The sequence below is a fragment of the Hipposideros armiger genome, unplaced genomic scaffold (genome assembly GCF_001890085.2).
Source record: "Hipposideros armiger isolate ML-2016 unplaced genomic scaffold, ASM189008v1 scaffold_294, whole genome shotgun sequence".
Lineage (NCBI taxonomy): Eukaryota > Metazoa > Chordata > Mammalia > Chiroptera > Hipposideridae > Hipposideros > Hipposideros armiger.
Window position 1 is genome coordinate 1,817,997 of NW_017731644.1, and position 25,077 is coordinate 1,843,073.

The following is a 25,077-nucleotide window of genomic DNA, read 5'->3' on the forward strand; positions in this document are numbered from 1 at the left end:
TTTGCTTTGTAGAAAGTAAAGTCTAGCAGCTGTATTCTAACAAAAAATAGTCTTTATTCCATGAGAAATCTTCCTGTGGAAAGGCAGATAAACAAGCAGCACCCAGATGGCAAACCAGCTACAGTTTAATTAATCCACTAAAAGCCATTCAGATTTCAGTAAGGGTAATGTAATTTTGAATAATAGTTGGGAAAAAAATCACTAAAACATTCTTAAGTTTTATTATAGCTGCAAGAGAAGTGCCACTATAGAGTACTTAAAGTTGAGTTGCAGTTTCCATTATATATGCTAAATTTCCAGATTTTAATATCTTGAGCTGCTTCATTCTGCTTGGAACTTAAAGCAGGCTTAAAATATCAAAATATCTTATTGGAAGCCTTTCTTTTTTTTTTCAGAAGAAATTGTTAATTTTTCTTGCAGGGTAGTGAAGTGGTATGATTATAATGAGTTCAAATTTTGTAAATGTAATGCATAAATGCTTTAGAAAAAAGTTGATAGTTAACAGTTATAAAAGATAAAGACTTGACATTTTTCTTTTAAATAAAAACATCATTCATTCATCAAGTTTAAGAACAATGTCATAACATTATTTTATTGGTAAATTGTTTTTTTCTAATGGTTGACTAAATATGAAACTGTCAATAGATAATTTCCCATATACTTCTGTGGCCATGTCTACCTATACAAATGAATTAAAAATATAAACTAGTTGAGTATAATTATATAAATCAAGCAATATATTACAAGGCAGTTTTCATTTAAAATAATGCTGTCAAATCAACTTTTCAAAATGAGTTTATATTTAAAAGTTAAAATTTAGTTAGGTGTGAAATAAGATGGTGATATGCATAATTTAAAAGTAATGCATATATATAACACTTTGTCCTAACATACTGAAAAATTATTTTGATGTCATAATAGTAAGATACCTAGAGAAGGTATAAAATCAACATTATTCATATTGAAAATGCAAAAACAAGAAGTGTAAGTAAAACAATAATAAAAATCATAAAAAGCAAACCAATTATTAACTCTGGTATATTACTTCCCAACGATAGTATGACAAGGCTTAGCATTCTGAGCCTAAGTTAAGGTATTACAATCTGATCTCCTCGACAACTGAGAAATCAAAAAACTTCATTTGATGCCAAATAGCCATTATCAATACTAGATTCATTGATTGGCAAGAAAACAAAGCTAACTAATACAAGCATTTTTTTTCTCCTTTGCTGTGTTGGAAAATTGTACAAAATCAATTCAGCACTGTTAAGCAAAAGATTACAGTTTTTTTAGTCCATGTGTAACTATTCCAAATCACAACTAGATAATCCCTTGCAAAAGTTGACTCATTAAAGCTCCTACCTTACTGGAATTGTTGTGTCAAAGAAAAATTGATCACTGTGGAATTGGCTAAATGGGTATGAAACCAGGATATACATTTTTTTACATGTGTTCATTCAATAAGCATTTACTGAAATTAAAATATCAATCACTGGAAAAAAAAGGGTGGGGATAAAAGCATAAGACAGCAACCTTCCTTGCTTTCAAGAAGCTCACTGTCCAGAGGGGAGGCAGACAAGTAAAACACTAAAGCTTAATACCTGCTAAGGCACAAAGGAGATACACATCTCAATTTTAAGAAAAAAGCTTCAGGAAAAAGTTTGAATAATTACCTTAGAACTGAGTCTACAAGGTTTAGAAAGCACTAACAACGTAGACAAACAATAAACTGTGAAAATATCTGTGATAAATATTATATAGAACTCATTTCCTTAATATATACTTAAGAGGTCATGTATATCAAGAAACAAAACAAAGAAAAACATAAAAATACAAACTGACAGAACATTTACAAAAGAAAAGTGAAAAGTAAAAGTAAAAAACCTCACTGGTTTCCAGAGATGAAAAACAAAAAGAATGAATTAATAAGGCTGTTTTTAAATGGTCATAAAACTTGCAAGGTTATGACAAGTGGGCACTTTCATAGACCGTGAGCAGATAATTTGGTATAATCTTTCTGGAATGTAGTTTGGCTTGCTATATTCAAGTGTCTTAGGTTCATAATCTTTGACATAGGGATTTTACTTTTAAGAGTTCATCCTGCAGAAACAACCAGAGATGAGAATAAAGATACACCAATAAAAATGTGCATCATAGTATGAAAATCAGAGGAAACAGAAAAAAATATTTGAAATAAGTTAAATGTCCCAGAGTAGGAAAATATTTAGGTAAAAATGACACATTTCTATGTTAGACTATTAGACAGTCAAAAAAATGTTCTCAAATGTTTAATTATATTACAATGAAATGGTAATAAATAGTATTGTATATCAGGATACCTATTTATATACTGTATGAGTCCAATTATATAAACTATATATTCTCTATTTACTTTGTATACCCCTTACACACACACAGAGCCACATCTGGGGTTCAAGAGCGAAAGCACACTGAAGGTCTAAGACCATGCCTCTCTTGGATGGAGAAGAGGCCAAGCACTGGGACTAAGGCCTCGTTTTCCTAATCCCCTCACCTCAAACCTCAGATGTCACAAAGGAACCCTGGGCATAGCCCTCCTATCCCCAAATACAATGCCTACCATCACTCTCTGCCTTGAATCCACTAGAACTAACCTCATTATGACTTTTATCTTGATTTATGTGAGATAGAAAACTAAAAAAGGAACCAGTAAGGAGCTTGAAGATTTAAAGTCAAACTGACCAGATTTGAAACAGAACGATAACATAGCTGAAGATTTTTAAGAAATTAAATGGAATTCTGTTCCTCACAACAAACAAAAACCAATTCCACATAAATTATAAACTCATATGTGGAAATCAAAACTGTAACACTTTAGATTAAAATATAGGAAAATATCTTTATGAGTTCAGGATAATGCAGAATTTCTTAAACAAGATAATAACCATCAAGTTTAACAGAAAATATCAAGAAATTCAACTATATTAAAATTAATACTTCACTTTTCAAAAGACACCAGAGAATAAGTGAAAAGAAAAGACACAACCAAGAAGATATTTGCAATAATTATAACCAAGGCTGAGACTGCTGATTGATCTCTAAACTCATTTCCTCTCTTTGGAAATGGACACTTATTTCCCAATATTTGGGGGCAGATACTTCCCAATGCTCTTTGCACCTAGATAACATGTGGCCAAATAATTGAGTTATGGCCAATAATACGCCAGTGGAAGTGATATGTACCACTTCCAAGTCTGATTCATAAAAGCTTCCCAAATGTGCCTCTCTAGGGCTTTTTTCCTTCTTGCTAGCTGGAGTAGAAATAATTCCAGGACAACAATATTGGGAGCCATATTTAAAGCTCGTAGATCTAAAACATGAAAGGATCCTAGATCTCTAAATCACCACTTGGAAGCTGAAAATCCAATAATACCTACATTGGACAGTTATGTAAACAAAAAATAAATTATTTTAAGCCACAGAGATTTGGGGTTTATATAATACAGAAGCTAACATTATTTTAAATGATATAACAAAAGATTAGTTACCAAAATAAAGAACTTCAACAAAAGGCAAACGTTTTAATAGAAAAATGGGCAAAAGACACAAACAAGTATTTCACATAACAAAAATAAGATGCTCAAACTCATTAAATATCAAAGAAATAAAAAAATGAAATCAGAATTGAAATATAATTTTATCCCTTTTAAGAATGTGACTAAGAAGTCTATAATTTGAGACAGCCGCTTTGGCAAACAATTTGGCATTTCCATGTTAGCCTCAATATTGGCATATTCATGACAGGTGATTTCATCCTTAGCAATACTATATCCTAGAGAAAGACTTGCACATGAGTGTCTGGAGATATACTAGAAAGTTCATAGTAGCAATGTGTAAAAATTCCTATAGCTAAAAAAAAAATAATAATAATAAGTTCATTGACAAAAACAGTGGAGAAATAAATTACAGCTTATTCACACACTAACCTGCTGTACAGATGGGGAAAGGAATTACAGCTACACTCAACAGCAATGAGTTATCTTACAAAAAAAAGGTCAAAGTAAAAAAGCATGTCCCAGAGGATGATGTATATGGGAGATGATATTTTTAAGGTTTAAATAAAAGCAATATTAAACAATATATTGTTTAAGAAAACACAGTTTGAATAGGCAGGAATTAATAAACACAATATCTGAGGGAGTGATTATCCTTAGGGAAAGAAGACGGGATCAGGGAGGAGCATACAGGTAGTAGCATCAAGAGTATTGGTGATAGTTACTGGCATGTCTACAGAGTACATTTTATTCCTTTGTAGACTTCAAATATTTAGTAATAGAAGTTTTTGTAAAGAAAGTGAGAATGTAAGGGAAAGCAACATACAGAAAGACAATTCTCTATCACTGGAAAAAAGGAATGAATAGATGAGGGTAAAGGGGATCAAATACATGGTGATGGAAAGAGAACTGACTCTGGGTGGTGAACACACAATGTGATACATAGATGATGTATTACAGAATTATACATCTTAAATCTATGCAACTTTACTAACCACTGTCACCCCAATAAACTTTAATTTAAAAAAAATAAAAAATTAAAAAAAAAGGGAATGAATAAAGTATCTGTGAAAAGAAATACAAATTTACAAGCCTGTGGTCAAAACTCGCAACTCCAATCTTGTGGTCTGCTGTTCGCCACATGGAGTATATCTCATTCACAGATAAATATAATAACTTGAAGCCTTAGGTTTCTCTCTTGTCCTCTACTATAAGATATTCCTCCAAGGCAAGAAACAGTACTTCTGCATAAAAAAGATAAACAATCACTCTGAGATAAGAATAGGCAGTCATTCAGAATTCAGCTAGTTAAGAGCAGGGTGCTAAGAAATCAAAGGTCACAGGTTTCAATCCCATATGAACCAATTAGTTTTGCCCTTTTCTATGGCAAAGACTGTCAGTTAGCTCACCAATAATTCTGATAAGTGAGATCAGGAAAAAGGAACGATAAATCACCACCAATACAAGAGAAAACAATCTCAAATTTACTAATATGACGTAAGAAGTGTTTTTCTTATACAATAACATAAAAAGCTAACAGATATTACTCTTAATGCCCACCATGCATTGCCTCATGTAATCTTCATAAAACTCTTATGAGGTAGGCACTATTATAATACCAATTTTACAAATGATACTGACACTTGACTTCTCTAAAGTAACAAGGTAACAGATAAGAGTACTAGATTCCAGAATTTATGTTCTCTATTACTCTGTAAATAAACCCAAGAATCATGCACAGAAAAGTCCTGATATGAGAAATGGAAGAAAGAATAAAATCTTCCTATCACTTCCCCTCAACTGTTTAATCCATTTGCCTATGTAGCTTACTAATCAAAGGGTGATCCTGGATCAGCTATAACAGCATCATGTGAGAACATGAAAGAAATGCAGAATCTTAGACCCCAGTCCAGACCTACTGAATCAGAGTCTGTTTTATAACAACGCCTCACTCCAGGTGACTGGCTGCACATTCAAATCTAAGAAGCACTTGGCTGGACTATTCTCAATATCCAGGACATACCATACACTCCCTCACCTCTGGGCCTGTGCTAACTAATTCACTTCCAACCAGAAGCTAGAAACTACGAAATAATTTTCAAACTGACATGTTCCACTTTCTCTCTGAAAGCTTTGGTAACTGCCCTCCTCTCCACACACATGCTCTCTGCAAAGCTTCTCTCCACAAAGCTCATACCTTGCACATACATCCACTATAGCATATTCTATAATAATTATTTTCCTGTTGGCATACCCATCTGTATGATTCATAAGAGCAGACTATCTTATTCATCTTTGTATCCCTTCACACTAAATCTAGTACCTAGAATACAGTAGGACTTTAATAAATATTGACTATATAACTGAATAATACATGAATGAATGAATAAATGAGTGAATGATGGATGGATGAAAGAATTGATAGATGAAAGAATTGATGAAGAGGTGAGTCTAGTTAGACTGAATCCTGAAGAAGAGTTATAGTACCAACATGATAAAGAATATATTACTAATTGGTAGAAATCCTGAGTCATTTATTTCTTTCCATTCCTTTTACTATTTCCCTAATTGAAAGTTTCCAATTCTCTATATATAACTTCAGTGTCCTCTTTCTTGCTAGGAGCAACACTAGAATACTCTTGCTTGTCTCAGAAAATGGCAAATCCATTCTTCTAGGTGCTAGGCCTAGAAATCCTGGATCCATTTTTAATTTCTCCCTTCTTCTCATACTTCACATCTAACCCATCTTGAAATCTATAGCCTTCACATTTGAATTATTTTCAAAATCAAACTACGTCTCACAACCAAATCTAAGCACCATCGGAGTTTCACCTGAACTATTTCAATTGCCTCTTAAATTTGTCTACCTGCTCCCATCTTTGCCTTCCTATAGTGCTATTTTCTGCATTGAAGCCACGGTGATCCTTTTAAAAACAGTAAGTTAGATCTTTTCTTTCTATTTAAAACACACCAATCACTTTCCATCTCACATCCCTCTGGTGGCGTTACAAGGCCCTAGGAGACCTACCGACCCCACATCTACCTCTCTACGATCATTCTCACTCTTCTTTCTCCTCATAGCTCTCTTGGATTTAGCCACACTGGCCTGCTTGCTAGGCAAACTCCTGCTTCATGAGCTTTGCACTTGTTAATCCTTCTGCTTGGAATGGTCTTCCCCCACATGTCTAAATGGTTCACTTCCTCCACTTTTCTCCTTAAATGTCACTTGATTAGAATAGCTTTCTCTCACCACCATACATGAAATAACATCACCATTCACTATCACGCTGTCTCACACTGCATTATTTTCTTCACAACACTTATTACCATACGATGTGTTTGTTTGATGGCAACTCTCTGACTTGAATGCTCCATGAGTGCAAGGACCTTGTTCTGTTCCCTAAAGTTTCGTCATCACCAAGATGAAAATAGTCCCTAACACATGGTGGAATATCAATAAATATTTGTAAAATAAGGTTGGATATATCAACTAATAGAGTTCTGGTTAATAACATGATAAAGGCATTCTGCTATAAAATTTTAAAGAAAATGCCTTAATAAATACAAAACCAACTTTCAATTTAAAATTCCTATCTTTAAACATCTATATCAGTCTTCCACATAACAGAAGGGCCATATTTAATCAGTCCATAAAATGTATATATTTGAAGGTCACCTCACTAAGTACACAAAAATTCCTATTCAGAGAAACATGCTTAACAATACCTAATATTCATCTCACTTTTAAAGTCCAATTTTATAGGGTTGGGATAGAAAAATTGTTTTGAGTTTTTTCTTTCAATGTCTCAGCCTGAAGGTCCTCAAAGCTGAATATAAAAACTAAAATGACCAGGTCAGGAAACATTTATTTGACAGCTGTATCCAATATGTTATATGCCATTTTCACACCTAAAATTTATGAAAAACATATAAATACATTTTATATATTTATGATTATATTTATTGTAAGTATAATTAACAGCCTCTGTCTTAACTATCCCACTAATGAATCTAATGATCAAACTCAAGAGAACAAACAGCACTCTAATTAAATCAATGCAGATTTAGAAAAGTCAAGGTAGATTCTGAGAAAAGTCAACCAATCTGAGAGACTCAAGGGGCACTTATCCTTCCTATAAACATAAATACATCACATTACAAACTATGCCACAGAGGAAGGAGGAACATGCTTGGCTAAACTTTGGGAGAAGTAGGGCTAAGCTATATGTACATATAAACTCTAAGCTGAAAGACAAATGCTTTTCATGGTTTAAGTACTGTGATGCCCTTGAAATTAATATTCCAGCAGAGTAACTTGATTGATAGTATGAGTAACCTGGTACCCCGAAATACATTCATTAAAAAGAAGCAAAATTCTGGCAAAAAAAAAAGGAGAAAGAAAAGAAGAGGAAGAAGAAGAGGAGGAAGAAGAAAAAGGTATCTTAGAAGAACCTAGTTTCCGTGTCTCCCCACAAAGATTAACAAGTGGACAGCTCTCCACAAAGAAAAACAACTCTGAGAGACCGCTAGAGTACATTTCATAAGTTTTAGCAACACAGGAACAACAACAAAAAAATAATAATTGCATAAGAGGTAAAGAAGATAACTTCATTTGGCCTTCATCATCCCATACCCTAACTTATCATTGTTCAGCACCAAGAAGGATCTTCCCAGATAGAAAGAGATTCTATCTCTTTCTAGCCAGGAAAGAAAGAGCGAGGTGAACAACTAGCTTCTACAGGCTCTGAGAGCACTGAACAGAGGTGCTATCAGTTTCAGGCTCCCCAGACCAGCACAGCTGAGACATATTGAGACATCTAGGAACAAAGAAGAAAAACAGAGGGTATTATTAGCAGTCAGGTAACAGGACTGATGGACAGTTCAGAGATCCCGGCTCTGCATATAAACTCAGCAGAGTTCACCACTGATAAAGCCAGTGGCTACCACATCCATCAAGGATCCCCTGCAGATCTCACTATGTTTAGCCCCACAGGTTTTCACATTAGCTGATGCCAGCAGCCTGAGTCCCTCCTGCTCCATCTGCACCACCATCTCCTTCCTGCTGAAACCACGCCAGAGACATCCAAGGTTTCTGTGGCTGCGTAAGTGTAAGACACCAGCAGCCTAAGTCCCTCTTTGCCCTTCTTTGCCCCTCTTTGCCCACACTGGATCCCAGGAGCCACATCTACAGCCAGCTTAGGCTTGTGTAGCTGTGTGAGTACAAGTCGCCAGTCTGGGCCAATGGGGAGCATCTTTGCACTCTCCCTCTACCCTAGTCCAGGTCACCAATAACTCCCTGAAAGGAGACTGTGGACATGTCTCACGCTCCGGCTTTGGTGGCTGCAGCCCAGGGGATACACCCTTTGATCACTTGTCTCTGAAGGCCAGCAAGGCTTGCATTTATGGGTCCAACAGAATGATAGCAAATAAAAACAGTTCTTAACCAGCTATTTCCCAGGGCTCAGCAGTGAGGCAACAGTCAGAAACACCCAAACCCCAGGCTTTTGCTGGAAGAGGCTTACTTGCATATCTTAAAAGATGCAGTCTTAGGGTCAGGCTTCTAGTGGCCCAACCATAATCCTTTGCAGAGACCAGGAAGCCTGTGGGTGCTATCTTAGCACTCTTTGTACCTTACTCCAGGTCAATAGAAGGAGCAGTGCATACGTCTGGTACCCTGGCTTTTGTGACTGTCACCCAAGAGGATACATCCCTCGTTAGCCTGGTTCTGGTGGTCTTCAGGGCTTGTGTTCATGGATCAGTGAACTGTAGCAAACAAAGAAACAGTTCTTAATTGGCTATTCTTACAGGGCTCAGTGCAGAGGGAACAGAAAGAAACGCTCATCTACCAATCTTTCTATGAAAGAGGTCTATTTGCGTACTTCAAAAGCTGCTTTCTGAGGGTCCAGCTTCCAAACAGTCTCTATCTAGATGCTGACTGAGATCCTCCCCTATAAGAGACTGACAGATCTTGGCACACCCTCAACTAGTGGGAACCACAAATAACAAAAAAGGCTGCTTGAACAATCACAAAGATTTAAGAGGCAATAAAGATCTAGTGAAGGGCTGAATGATAAGTTTCATCTCTTACATGATACCACTCTTTCAAGTTTGGGAGAGGTGTTTGTTTTATCTAATGGACAGAAACTAATATAGAGAGTCAAGGAAACTAAAGAAACAAAGGAATACATTCCAAACAAAAGGACAAGCTAAAATCCCAGAACATACCTTAATTAAATGGAGATAAGTGATTTTCCTGATAAGGAGTTCAAAATAATGGCCATAAATATACTTACTGAGGTAAGGCGAACAATGCATGAACATAGTGAGAATTTCAAGAAATTGAAAATATTAAAAAGTACCAAACAGAAATCACAGAATGGAATAATATAATAACTAAACTGAAAAATACACTAGAGAAGTTCAACAGCAGATGACATGAACCAAATAAAGGATAAGAAAACTCATAGGCAGGGCAGTGGAGTTTATCCAATCATAAGAGCAAAAGGAGAAAAAGAATGAAAAAGAATGAAGATAGCTTAAGGGACTTATGGGACACCATCCAGCAGAACAACATTTACATCATAGGGATCCTAAAAGAAGAAAAGAACAGAAAGATTATTTCCAGAAATAATGGCTCAAAACTTCACTAACCTGGGGAAGAAAACAGACATTCAGGTACAGGAAGCCCACAGAGTTCCAAATTAGATAATCACAAGGAGATTTATACCGAGACACATTAAATTGCAAAAGTTAAAAACAAGTAATCTTAAAAGTAGCAGTAGAAAAACTACTTTTTACATACTAGGGAAAACCAATTAGACTATAAGCAGATTTTTTCGCAAAAACTTTGCAGGCCAGGGGAGAGTGGCATGATTTTTTAAGGAGGTGAAAGGGGAAAAGCTGCCAACCTAGAATATTCTACCTAGCAAAGTTGTCCCATGTATATATGGCCAATTAATTATAACAAAGAAGCCAAAAATATACAATGGGGGAAACATAGTCTCTTCAATAAATGGTATTAGGAAAACTAAACAGTCACATGCAAAAGAATAAAACTAAACCACGATTTTATACCATATACAAAATCAAATCAAAATGGATTAAAGACTTGAATGTAAGACCTGAAACCACAAATCTCCTAAAACACAGATGATAAGCTCTTTGACATGAGTCTTGGCAATGATTTTTGGATTTGACACTAAAAACAAAGGTGACAAAAGCAAAAATAAAGAAGTGGTACTACAGCAAACTAAAAAGATTCTGAACAGCAAAAGAAACCATCAACAAAATTAAAACACAACTTACAGAATGGGAGAAAATATTTGCAAATCATGTATGTAATAAGTTCTTGATAACCAAAATATATAAAGAACTCACACAACTCAATAGCCCAACAAAAAATCTGATTAAAGAAAAAGAGCAGAGGATCTGAATAGACATTTTTCCAAAGAAGACATATAGATGGCCAACAGGTACATGAAAAGGAGCTGATCATCATCAATCACCAGGGAAATGAAAATTAAAAACAAAATGAGATATATCACCTCATACCTATCAGAATGGCTATTACCAAAAATACAAGAAATAACAAATGTTGGTGAATATATGGAGAAATGAGGACCTCTGTGTACTGTTGGTGGAAACATAAATTAGTATAGCTCCTATGGAAAAGAATAAAGAGGTTCCTCAAAAACGTAAAACTAGAACTACCATATGATCCAGCAATTACACTTCCTGGTATATAGCAGAAGAAAATAAAATCACTACCTCAAAAAGACATCTACACCCCCATGTCAGTTGTATCATTATTTAAATAGCCAATACATGGGAAAAACCTGATTTTTCCATCAACGGATGAATGAATAAAGAAAATGTGGCATAAAAATAAAAGCAATTTAACTGTACGTACCTAAAGGGAAACAGGACTTGAAGTTGAAGTCAAACCTAGTTAAATTCTGATGAGAGAGAGAGAGAGAGAGAGAGAGAGAGAGAGAGAGAGAGAGAAAGGGCCAAACTATGTACACTTGACATATAAAGACACCTATAGGAGCAAAGTAAAAGGATCAGTTATACCATGTAAAATATTTAACTGTTAGACTGTCTATATTAATATCAAAAAATTGGACTTCAGGTCAACAGAATATTACTGCAACTAATAGGGACATTTTATAATGACAAAGTGTTTGATTAATCAGAGAGATGTGACAATCATAAATATGCACACCCCTAATAAAATAGTATATGAAGCAAAAATTGACAAAACTAAAGGAAGAAACAGAAAAATCTACAGTCATACTGGGAGATTTTAATACCTCTATCTTAGCAACTGATAGAAAAATGGATTCAAAAACTAAACACAAAAATCATTAAAGACAGAAGATGTGAACACTATTAACCATAATGACATAATTAATATTGATATTTAAGGAACAATCAACCCAACAGCTGCAGAATACAAATTATTTTCAGGTCCACATAGTACATTCACCAAAACTATAGGCTGGGTCACTCCGACCACAATAGAAGTACATTAGAAGTGAATAAAAATAATATATAAAGGGGTAAAAAACCCCAAATATTTCAAAAGTAAACAACACACTTCCAAATAACCTCAGGGGGAAAATGAAAATCATAAGGGAAATTAGCAACATTTCTAACTGAATGCTTATTTGTAAAACTGACAAATTGATACTAAAATTTCTATTAAAAAGCAACAGAGCAAGAATATATCGGGTTGTCGGAAAAGTCATGACCCATGTTTGCGACAGATGGCACTAGTTCATTTTTGGAAGTACTAGAGTCATTTGCATCTATGTTATTGCTATGTCATTTGACAGATGACAGTTCTAGCTTCATTCCAAAAATAAATTGAGCAATTTGGTTGAGTTTTGGAGATTTTACAACAATTTGAAGATGGAAGACCAAACTATGCATTTTTGCCATATTTTACTGTTTTACTTCCATAAAGGGAAGAACGCATGTCAAGCTTGTGAAAAGTTGCAAAAAGTTTACGGTGACAATGCTCTATAAGAACGTCAGTGCCAATGATGGTTCACGAAATTCCGTGCTGGTGATTTTGATCTCAAGGATGCTCCTCGGTCAGGGAGGCCCACCAAGGTTGATGATGACAAAATAAAGGCATTGATTGAGTCAAACCCACGTTACACGACACAAGAGACTGCAGAAACATTGAACATCCATCATTCAAGCATTCACGACCACCTGAAGAAGCTGGGATATGTAAGCAAGCTTGACATTTGGGTTCCGCATGAACTCAAAGAAGTTCATTTGACGGCACGTATAAACATCTGCAATATGTTCGTTAAGCGTGAGGAAAACGATCCTTTTTTTAAATTATTTTTTATTGTTAGTTTCCGGTGTACAGAACAATGCAATAGTTATCCTTTCACCCTCCCAAAGTAACAACCCCCCTCCCCCATCTACTGCCTTCCCACCCGATATCATGCTTGTCTATTACAATTCCATTGACTCCATTCCTACTCTCTACTCCATGACCCATGACTATATATATATATATATATATATATATATATATATATATAATTATAGTTGACATACACTATTATTCAACATCAACTTCAGAAATACAGTGCAGTGGTCAGGCCTCCACACTGACCATGAAGTGGTCAAAACGATCCTTTTTTGAAGCGACTGATAACTGGTGATGAGAAGTGGATTGTCTACAACAATGTGGTACACAAACAGTCTTGGTCTCAACATGATGATTTGCCTCAAAAGACATCGAAAGCAGACATTCATCAGAGGAAAGTTATGCTCTCCACTGTGGTGGGATTTTAAAGGTGTCATGTTTTTCAAGCTCCTACCAAGGAACCAAACAATCAATTCAAATGTGTACTGTCTGCAATTGGACAGTTTGAACGAATCCATCATCCAGAAACGTGCAGAGCTTGTTAATTGTAAAGGAGTTGTTTTCCATTGCGACAATGCGAGACCACACACAAGTCTGATCACCCATCAAAAATTATTGGAGCTTCGATGGGATGTATTGCCACACCCACCATACTCGCCTGACCTTGCGCCATCAGGCTTCCACTTGTTTTGCTCTCTTCAAAGCTCCTTGCATGGTATAACGTTCAATTCACATAAGGCTATAAATCAGCATCTTGTTCAGTTTTTTTGCAAATAAAGACAGGTCCTTCTATGAACGAGGAATTATGAAGCTCACTGAAAGACGGTAAAAGGTTACCAAACAAAACGGGCAATATATCATTGATTGATCTTTGTTCTTTATATAAATAAGTGACTTTTGAAAAACAAAATACGTCATGACTTTTCCGACAACCCAATACAAAGCATTGTTGAAAAAGAATAAAGTGACTTACACTACCCTCATTTCAAGAGTTACTATAAAGTGCCACGTGAGTGTAAAAATACATGCACATGAGTACCAGGAATCATGTACAAAAATGTCAGCTGCAGCATTATTCATAGTAGTAAACTATTAGAAATAACCCAAATACTCATCTACAAATATATGTACAAGTAGTAATTATATAATTATATATAATATGTTAAATCAGTAAGAATAAATGATCAGTTATACCCAACAACATAGATAAATCTTAATAACATAATAAGCCAATATTGCCAAACCCCAAGGCAACAACAGCTAATGATACATTTTTATAAAAGATAAAACTAAACAATATAAGATTTACTCATAAATTTGTGTGTGATAAATCTTTAAAAAAATAATCAAAATGATAAACAGTTAAGTGGTTATGTATGGAGAGAGAATGAGGATACCAGAATGGGAGGAGCATACAAGTAGATGTAAGTCATTCGTAATGTTACAGTTCTTAGTAGTTGGTGGTGGAACCGAGGTTGTTTATTATAATAAATAAACAAATTAATTAAATGAATAAAATAGGCCTATATATGTAACATGATACTGTGTCATGACACAAAATTTATAATTAATCTAATTCTGTGCACCTGATGTCCAAAAAATTCAATATAATACAAATTTAAAAATTGTTGTGTTAAGGTTGATCTGTTACTAAAACAAAATATTCTGGGTTCAAAATTACTGTTCTTCAATCATTCATAAACATTTAACCATGCAATTACCTGCTAGTGTTAATTCTATTTCTGAATTAAATTAATAAATACTAAAATTTAAAGGAATGTTGAATGCTTTAAAACAAATAAATCTACATGAATAAGATTGTTTTTTATAATTTATATTTAGAGCTGAAAAGTACCTTGAAGATTATCTACAAAGAAGTACCAGTGAATGAACATTTGCTATTGTATATGCCAAGCTCTGCACTTGATGTGCTTTATCTCATTAATCCTCAAAACCCTATGACATAGATACTTTGTGAGGAAACTTTGGCTAAAATGGTTAAGAAATGTTTTTTAAGTTCACACAGCTCAAAGGCAGAGCTGTAATTTGATCCTAGGCTTATTTGAATCCTGAACCTGAATATTTACCCATACATTTGTACTAACTCACAAGAAATACTAGGTAGAAAGGTCAACTGAACTATCTAAAATCAGATTATCACGGTAAGTGCAGAATTGGAACTAAAAGGAATTAAGTACCAGACATTATGGCAAGTAGTGTATGAGACTTCCTATTCAATACTCTTTCCATTCTATTACCTCATTCAGTTAAAAATTCTCAAAATGAGCATGACCTATTAATTTTCTCTTCATTAGTGTAAATTAGAAAACTGTTTTATCACAATAACTACACCAGATATAACCTTTGTTTCTACATGCATTTCTATTTGAATCCATATTACAGTTGACATTCACATATACAGAGTATAAAAAAATATCACAACACAAAACTCTGTCACAACTTATATTCTAATATTTGCAAATTTATTTAATTATTTGTTTTAGTCAATTGTAGATGATTTAATATGATATTGCAACATTTTTATAATGTGCAACATTTTTAGAAAACATGTCTCACCTGTTCTGAGTGGTCTGAATCACTTTCTTGAGGTAAAGGATATGGTGCTCCTTGTGATTCCTGAAGCTTTTCTTTTAGTTTAGCATTTTCTTGCTCTTTTTGGAATAGCTGCTCTTGAAGACTGATAACACTTTGCCGGAGCATAGTTTCAGTTGATTTTGTGGTTTCAAAACAAATATGTAACTCATTGTAAAGCTGTTTCAAAAAATATGTCCAAATTTATTAATTATCAATAAAATAGTTATGTCTATACACAACACACACACACACACACACACATATCAGGACTGCATATGACATAGTCGTTACACTCAAGTTATTTTAATAATCTAAGAAGGGAAACAAGATATAAGCACGTGGAAAACTAAATGATATAATCAAATATTAATATGAAACTACAATTGATATTTAAAAAGCAATATACATTACTGGTCAGTGTAATATAGGAAAAGTGTGCTAAATTTCTAAGAAGGATGAAAACGCTTTAAGTTACTATATTAATCATAGAAGGCTTCATAGAAAAGGACTTGAACTGAGACATGATAGTGTTATAGGGATTGAATGAAAACACAAAGTCATTCTAAAGATGTCAGAAATGTGAAAACAATTAGGTACAGTAATAGTAAAGGACAGAAAGAGAGCATAAGATATATCGGCCTAATTGGACTTAAACACATTTGAAATTTAAAAAAAAGAAACTAAGTCTTTCATTGAGAATTCATTAAGGCTGATACATTCCCATTTAGGATAAATTCGCATCTACTGCTGAAGTAGGGGAGGAGAGGCAGAAGGAATAGTAAGGGACAAAGTCAGGCAATAGACTACGGGACTGTGGACAGAATGTAAAGACACTTTAATGCTAGATTAAGGAGGATGGATTTGTTCCTGTAGGTAACAGGGAATCATTAGAGACTTTGAACAAACTGTGATAAAATAGAAGCAATGTTCTGCAGGCATGACAGATAAATTTAATTTTTTTAACTCAAGGCAACATGCGTTAAATAAATTTAAAACTTGAGTTTATTAAGACTGTGCGACAGCATATGGTACATAAATGATACAATAGAGAGTCATATATGTTAAAAATGGTATTCCTTCAATATTCATGAACTTACTTTCTGATGAAAATCCTAACTTATAATTGTGATCTAATGAGACATATTTAGTTTGGGGTAACCGAGTTACATAAAGAATACATATGTATATTTGCTGATGACACTGGGAAGGTGACACAAGGGCTAAGATCTGTGTTTTGTTTTCTTTATATAAGGCTAATCGTGAGATCTTATAACAAAAGAAAAATCCCCAAGGGGAGAATCTCAAAAAGAAGTCTAACTAAACAAAAGATGGCAGAGTACCTTCCTCTGTATATGCTATACTTGAATTTCTAAGTTTAAAATTAAAACAGACTTGTGCAGCCTTTTTCCTTAATGCTTTTTCTCAGACACATACTTTGCCATAAAAGCAAGACCCTCCAAACCACTCCTCTGACATATATTAAGCTCAAAATATATTTTTTAATTTTCTATAAGGGATTGTACCTCTATGTTATTGCAGATACTTTAAATAATCTATTCCACTTTCCAGCCAAAGTCTAAGCAATTTTTAAAAAGGAAGGGTTGTCTATATGATTAATAAAGAATTTCAGGACATAAATTTGTACTTTCCTTTCCAATTACCTTTATACCAGGGAGTACGTCCAATGTCCTTTCCACAGCTGATACCACCAGATATTCTAGGAGGGAAGAGAGAGTAGGAACCTGACAGCTTGAGGAACAATGGAGGGATCAGAGTGGGCCTTACAGTGACCAACCTGAGCTATGTTGCAGCTTTTATGACTGAGTTCAGGGCAGAAAAGAAAAACAGCAAAATCTGGAGACATGAGCTAAGCTAATTACAGACATTTGAGGATCAGGTGAGTGAAGGTCTGTCTGCCCAGTAGCATACACAGTCAAACATCCAGTTTAGAGGTTATTTACCTACTTTCTTTTATTTGTATGGTTTATTAGTGCTAACCCGTTTTACTCAATCAGCACAAATTAATATCTTTGGTGGAAAATAATAGAAAATAATATCATTAAAGAATGAAGGATTTCAAATTAAAGATCAGTAAAAAATAAATTTTTTTTAAAAAGTACAGATTTCAAATATTTGAGAATTTCATGAACATTGATAAGTGGTGACAAAGAAAAACTCCTAATTTCCCTCCCACTGCCCAAGGTTCAGGCATGATGATAGTGTTTGGTCAGGAATGAGGATCAATTTACTGGTCATTAGTGCCAAGGATATGGTATAGGGTGTCATAACTTGGGATCTTCCTTTACAGATATAAGGCTCTTCTGGGCCTATTCATTCATGGAAGAAGGCTCTATCTTAATATTTCTTTTCTCGTCTTCTCTCCTTTCCCTACTTCCTCGCTTCCATAAAAATGAAGACCGACGACAATCTTCTTGTGTTCTCTACTTCGCTCTCTCTGCCATGAAGTTTATGCAGCTGTACGCCTATTTAGAAGTTGCCCTGGCTTGATCTGATATGACTGGGTAGGCAAGTCTAGACACTGAGGCAAATCTGTCTTTCTCTGGAAATACCCATCCTTTCAAGCAGCAGGAAAAATGGAACTGAGAAAGCCTGGAATAGATGATCTGGACAAGCCCTGTCCTAGGAATGGGGACAAACTCTCCCTTATTCCTTAGTCTTATTCCAAATGTACATTTCTTACTTGCCTATTGTCTTTAAGAGCTGATTGGGCTTCACTGATTTAATAGCAATAAGATCACTCAGTTGTGAACTTAGAGTAAAGGAAGCAAAGACAGCCCTCCAGCCATTTGTAATTCTATGCCCAGTCCACCTGTAAACCCGGTTTAAAAAAGCCTTCAAAGAGGTTAAGATTATTTTTGCTTCTAAAGTGCTTCGTGCTGACAAAGCCTCAGGATAACAGAATGTTTATTTCTCTGGGAGGCCTTCCAAGGGGGCAAAAGTTTAGGATGTTCCAGTCCCCTAGTTAGATACCATCTTATTTTCATCCCACTAATAACTGTTGAGTGAGTCAAAAAAAGATCTCAAGTGAGTACACTAGGTAATATGACAAATTCATTCATCTGCACTGGTTTAGGCATCCTGACTTAGTAAATTTTTCCCTGTAAGCAATCACAGTTGCTTACAGCAGTTTTCAAAGAGGCTCTTTTCTCTACAATTTCTTTTCTCTAATAGTCCAAAAAGCTGGAATGGATCAGAATCTTTTGCATGATTCTGGCCTATGAAAACAATTAATCATACATTCCTCTATATACTTCAAAAATATACTAAGTCAGGATGCCTAAACCAGTGCAGATGAATGAATTTGTCATATTACCTAGTGTACTCACTGTCAACTATAATTATATATACATATAACCTCGGGACATGGAGTAGAGTGCAGGAACGGATTCAATGGAATTGTAATAGATAAGCATGATATCGGGGTGGGAGGGCAATAGATGGGAGGGGGGTTGTTACTTTGTGAGGGTGAAAAGGGTAACTATTGCATTGTTCTGTACACCTGAAACTAACAATAAAAAATTCTCATATTAATTCATAAGTAATTTATTATGCTTACTATTTTTCTTTTTAAAGATTTTATTGGAAAATTGGGGGAGGGGAACAGTGTTGGAGAATTGGGAAAGGGGAACAGACAAGTTGCTGTCCTTTTGTTCTTCAGTTGAGTTGTGGAGGACGTTGCTTCACTGGCCCATGTTGGTATTATCATTGAGCTATTCCCAGGTGAGGCAGTTGCTCCCAGCCATTGGACAGCAGCTCACAGCAGCTCATGGCAACTCACGAAAGCACATGCCAGCTGCCCGCCAGCCCCACTGCAGCCTACACCATCGCCAGCAACTCACAGCAGCCCAGCTCCAGGTTGAGCTGTTGTTCACCATCTTAGCTGTAGAGGACACAGAGATACTGGCCCTCATGTGTGGGATCCGAACTGGGGCCCTGCTTCTCAGAGCTGGCGTCCCAAGCCAACTCCTAACCAAAGTGCCACTCATTCGGTCCTATGCTTACTATTCTTCATGCTGTATTTTGTTGGAGAAATTAAAGTAAAAACAAATAAAGAAACAAAACGGTTAAGAGGATCTCCAAGGGACAGAAAGCAAGTTATCTCCAGAAACAAGATCCCAAATTCCAAGCCCTTTAATTTTCAGGGGCTTAGACTGCAGTGCTCTTTTTCCCATATTTTTATTAGTGTTGAGGAATAAGATGATATTTTATGTACCTTAAAAATGTTGAAAATGTATATGCTCTGTGACCCAATGACTAATTTGTTTAAAGAATAAAATTTCCATATTTAGTGAATAAGTATACTATTTGCTACTCTGTTTAAGACAGGAATTCTGCAGGTGAAAATTATATCTGGTTATAGTAGAAAAATGAGATAGAAAAACTCTGATTTAACACGCAGTTGAAACTAAAAGTATGTATAACCTAACTCCTTATTTTCACGGATTAATATTAGCTCATGTCATGTAATTATCATTAAACAGAACAAAAGGTGATTAAATACATACTTAGTACCCCAAACATTTTAGATGGTCTAGAAATCATAACTACTGATACAATTCCTATCTATATTTAAATCATATACATGTATATAAATGATGTGCAAAGGTAGAAAAATTATTAGGACTTACATAATTGGCTACATACTCAGAAGAAGAAAATACACTAGCTTACTTTTATTTCTCTTGAGAGTTTCTCTTCCAGAGGAGTATTGCACATTATTTGTTAAGTAGTTTTACTTATTAGACTAATGATTTGTTATGGAGACTTCTGGGAAAATGTGACACCTTTTTCTTGTGCTCAAAATTCTTTTCAGTTTTCTCTCTTTACCTTTTTCTCCCCTCTTCATTCCCCTCATCCTATCCCTGTGGGCAACTGGGGTTTTTTCGTTTGTTTGTTTTGTTTATCTCTTCAGATAATGAAATGGAAACTATGATATATATCAACTTAAAAAATATAAGAAAGGAGGGAATGTGCGGGGGAAGGAAAAAGTAGAGAGGCGAACTGAGAAAAACAGAAGAGAGGAAAACAGAGAAACTCCATTAGAGACAATAAATTAAAAAGGCCTAACTCTTAAATGAGTAAGCTTGGTAGGAATTGGAGGTAAACTATTAACGTAATATATTTACTTTTTTATTCACCTAAGTCTTACAGCTAGGCCACAATTATTATTTAGAAATAATAAAACTAAATTATGTGAAAATATATTTGAAAATATTAATTTTTAAGTAAACAATTTCATCTCATTGCTGTGTGGAGCATTAGATTATTGAAATTTACTGGGAAAATGTTAGAAAAACATGTGGAAGAGGAATAAAGACATGTATTATGTAAAATGCTCTAGGGTTAGAATGCATATATTAATGTAAATGAACACTAGAAATCTGAATAGCAGCATACTGTTTATGATAAATAAAGCAGTATGGTCATTCCCAAATTTAAAAATCCTGAAGTCCACAGATAACACATTTCCTGGGAAAAACAAAAAATAAAGCTAATAAAATACCTGCAGAAGGTCAACAAGTTAAAAATTGTAATGCTATAGCAAAGTTAAAAAAAAATGTGTCCAATCAGTATCTGAAGAATAATAATGGGAGCTCTTTTCACAGAGGATGGTAACATGCTATTTGAATATAAATTGTCATGGGTAGGGGACTTTAAAAAAAAATTAGGACAGAAATGCTTGAGATATTTTAAATATAAAAGTGAAAAAGAGAAAAAAAATTAAAGATACTAATAAGGTCCAATTTTTCAAGTCATTTTAGCAATGGAGCCTGGTTTAGAAACAAAAGCATAATGAGTAATCCCATCATGTAAAACAAACAGGCAGAGCTGCTCTATTGGAAGAGGAGAGCATAGGTGCTAAACTTCTACTTGGTATCATCCATGTCCGGAAACTCAAGTGGAACACATAATACAGATTGAAAGCCACTGATGTTCCAAAGCATCATTTAAAAATGTGTTTCAAGTTTACTTAATGGTTATATATTTCATGTTAATTATAGATACTGGATTTTCATGGTGCTTTTTCAGGAGAAGAAGTTTGAACAGAAAAAAATCCCCAAATAACATAGATTACACTATTTAAGCTCAGTTGCCTCAACTATTACAAGGGAATAAAATGAATCTCATAGGTTTGATCTACATAGGAACTACCTTATTTTTATAAACAACTTAGTACACTATACAAAACATGCAGAATTCAATAAATGTGGTTTTTTCCTCATTACTAGCTATAATTATTGCTGCTGAGTCAGTCCGCATACCTAAATAGCTGGGTAAACATTCTTGAGGGACTCCTAAAACAACTGTAAAGTAAAATGACTACTCAAAAGAAACACACAAAAATAGAGAGACAAAAATCTTTGGAAAGTATTGACGCTGAAGACCTCATCAGCGTACCCATTTGTGTTTGTGCAGATTTGTCAATAAAATAATGCACAAATTCTATAATGAAAGACTGCTTTAGGTCATAAACTAAATCATTCTTGAATAATTTCTCATACTAGAAGGCTAATTCCATTCTCCAAATCCTTCCTTGTTTGGGGGGCTACAGATCTGGCATGTTCCATAGCAGATATCGAAACTCCAGTTTATAAAAACAATACCCTACATAATAAATTTGCATCCATATTTTAAATGGTTCAGTTTTCACAACCATAAAGAAAATTCACAAAATTTTAAATATTACCAAATTGAATGATATTGCATTTTTAATTTTGAAGAAATATATATAAAAAGGAGTAATAAAGAAATGTGAAAATTTAAAAAAATTTAAATTCTATATGTTTTTGTAAGTTCACACATACCACTTCACATTTTTATGACAGAGTAAAAGCATACTTTTTGATATGATATACTCTCAGCTGTGTGGACATCTTCCTGATTCCTCAGTACTTTCTGCGACTCCATATTGAGCACCTGCAGCTGCTGGATCAGCTCCGCTTGCTGTGCTGTATGTGCACTGTTCTGTTTGTAAAGATTCTGCAGCTCCTGCAACTCCTTCCTGAGCAAAGCAAGCAATAAATAGAGAGAAGCATGAATAAAGATCATCTCAGTTAAATAATTGTGTTCATCTAAAGTTATAGATTGGCTTCCAATTTTTCCATCTATTATATTTTTTACTGCAGGCAAAAAATATTAATAGAGAAATAACATATAAAGTACTTAATATTTATCACATACACCTAGGAGGTTTTGATAGAACTACTATGAGTTTCAAAAGCAAATACTTATCAATTTTCTTTTATAGCTTGATAGCAATAAAAACCTTAGATATACAGACACAGTACCACCTTCTTATTGAAATTAACTTATACTTCAACTCCAAGAATTGATAAGCACTGATGCCAACGATAGTTATCAGACACTTCTGAATACAGGATAAGTCGACCTTTCATTGTGTATTATACAGAACTTGAAATGCATTAAAAAGAATTGCCAAGATTCACGAAAAAATGGCGGCGGTGAGGGGGGCTTCCTGAGTTCTTCCTTGCAAACCACAGCAATTTCAGCAACTAGAGCACAGAAAACAAATCTCTACGAAACACGCTTAGCAGTGAATGGGCTTAAAGGTGGGCAGAGTAGGTGAGTGGGGGAAGAGGGAGGCGAGGCGCGTGGAGACACAGGCTGAGCCCGGGCTGCTGAGACTGGGGATCTCAGCAGATTGGAGAGTTCCCAAGGCTTGCTCCCTACTCTTACAGACCGCGCTAAGGCAGAATCCTCAGGCCGGGCGCGAAGCAGAATGGAGGCATAGTCTGTCTGCGCCCGTGGCTGCGGAGCTGAGGGAATCCAGGACAAGGCAGACTGTTTTGCAGCATCTGGACAGGCTCAGCCTCTGGTGCTGACCGTCCGGCCCGGAGTCCGACAGGTGCCCCAGTGCACGCAGTTTCTGAGGCAGAAATCTCAAACCGGGGAGAAGAGGGAAGCCAGAAGCGTGGAGATGCAGCCCAAAACCCACAGCGGTGGAGACACAAGCTGCTTAGCCAGGGGGTGCCTGGCATTGGAGGGGGCTTTTTTTCTTTATCCTATTTTTTTTCTTTTCTTTTTTTTCTCTCAGATAGGAAAAATAAACTGCATAGATAAGTGCACACCCCCCCCCTCCCTGCCAGAACCTGAAACTGACTCCTGAAGAGAGAAGTCAAAACAAAGGTGCTTCAAGTCCCTGGGGGTTGAGTAATTTACATGAGAAAAAGCTGCACGTGGGAGCAGAACAGCTTTGGCTGCTGATGCACAGGAAGGCCTTCCAGCAGCTCTGAAAACTCCATCCCCCACTCTCCAACAGTCCCAGTAGAAAGAGCACCCGAAGATGCACATCCAGTCCACTGCGCAGGAATCAGAGTGCCTCTGGACAGACAGGAGCAGAAATAACACTGGCTTTGTAAAAAAACTAGCAATCATACCTCATAACTCCACTCATCTTAAATAGACCTATATTAAGGCGGCTGGCTCTGCCCCCACAAGACACACAGGAGTGTGTGTATTGCAGAGGAAAACCTGGGGAGAGCCTGGTGGACTTCAGCCAAGATTGAAACTGGTTATCTCTTGTTTTTTCTCCCCCCCTTTTTTTTTTATTGCTTTTAGTTGGGGTTTCTCTTTTGATAGGTTATATAGTTATTGTTAATTGGGTTCTCTTGAATGTTTTGGGTTTTTTGTTTGTTTTTTGTTTTTTTTCCCATTGATTGCTTGCATTGGTTGTTTTTGGATTTTTCTATTTCATTAGTAATTTTAGTTTTTTATATAGGCATATATAAAGGTGCATATATATGTCCATTTATATGGGGGTATAGATATATATATATTTTTTTCTCTGTGTATTCTTCTCTCTTTCTTTCCTTTTCTTCTAACCTCTCTCTCTCGCTTCTTTCCTGCTTCCTTGTCATAGCTTGATTTACCTCCTCCTTTCCATTTGTTCTGCAAGTTTTTTTTTCTTCTTTTCTCGTTGCCGTTGTTTTGTTTCTGCTCGTTTGTTTTTCTCCTTGTGCTTGATTGATATTTCTATACATGTGGAGTGTAGGGTGATGGTTGTTTTGTACATCAGAGAGTATCTGGTTACCTTTGGTGGCTGTTGTGGTTGTGCTCAGTGATCTGTTTTGCCCTAAAACACGCTCTGCAGAGGTGCCCAGCCAAAGAAGCACAAGAATCATCACACCCAAAGACCAACTTTAGATAAAACCAGAGCAGTACAGGGTCTGACCTACAAGATTCACACTCAAAGGGAAATTGCTACAGGCACAAGAGCCCACTGGGGCCAAGCCTCATCAGAGGGATCAACCCTCACACAACAGTTTATAAACTTTGGACACAGCTAATCCTCACGGCTAGTCAGCTTGGGAGTCATTCCCACCTACTGACAAGCCGAAAGCAATAAAAACTAGACCTCAACAGGAGAAGGCACATAACACAAGGAACACCTCTGGTATATACACAAGGGAGAAAAGGGAGTCTGAGCAATTCAAATATAAGGACATATACCACATAAGTCTACCCAGAAAAGACTGAGAGACCTAGGGGATCTACCTACTTCATAGAAGTAAACAC

At 35.5% G+C, this 25,077-nt stretch overlaps 1 protein-coding gene across 1 annotated transcript in view; it reads right to left on the bottom strand.

Moving 5' to 3' along the window:
* CNTLN (centlein) overlaps positions 1 to 25,077 on the bottom strand; it is a 276,595-nt gene that overhangs the window by 142,639 nt on the left and 108,879 nt on the right. The window contains exons 6-7 of the mRNA XM_019659078.1: positions 22,381 to 22,543; positions 15,502 to 15,696 (exon numbers count right to left, since the gene is read on the bottom strand). Of these exons, the coding sequence (XP_019514623.1) occupies positions 15,502 to 15,696; positions 22,381 to 22,543 (358 nt within the window). The remainder of the gene's footprint in view (positions 1 to 15,501; positions 15,697 to 22,380; positions 22,544 to 25,077) is intronic.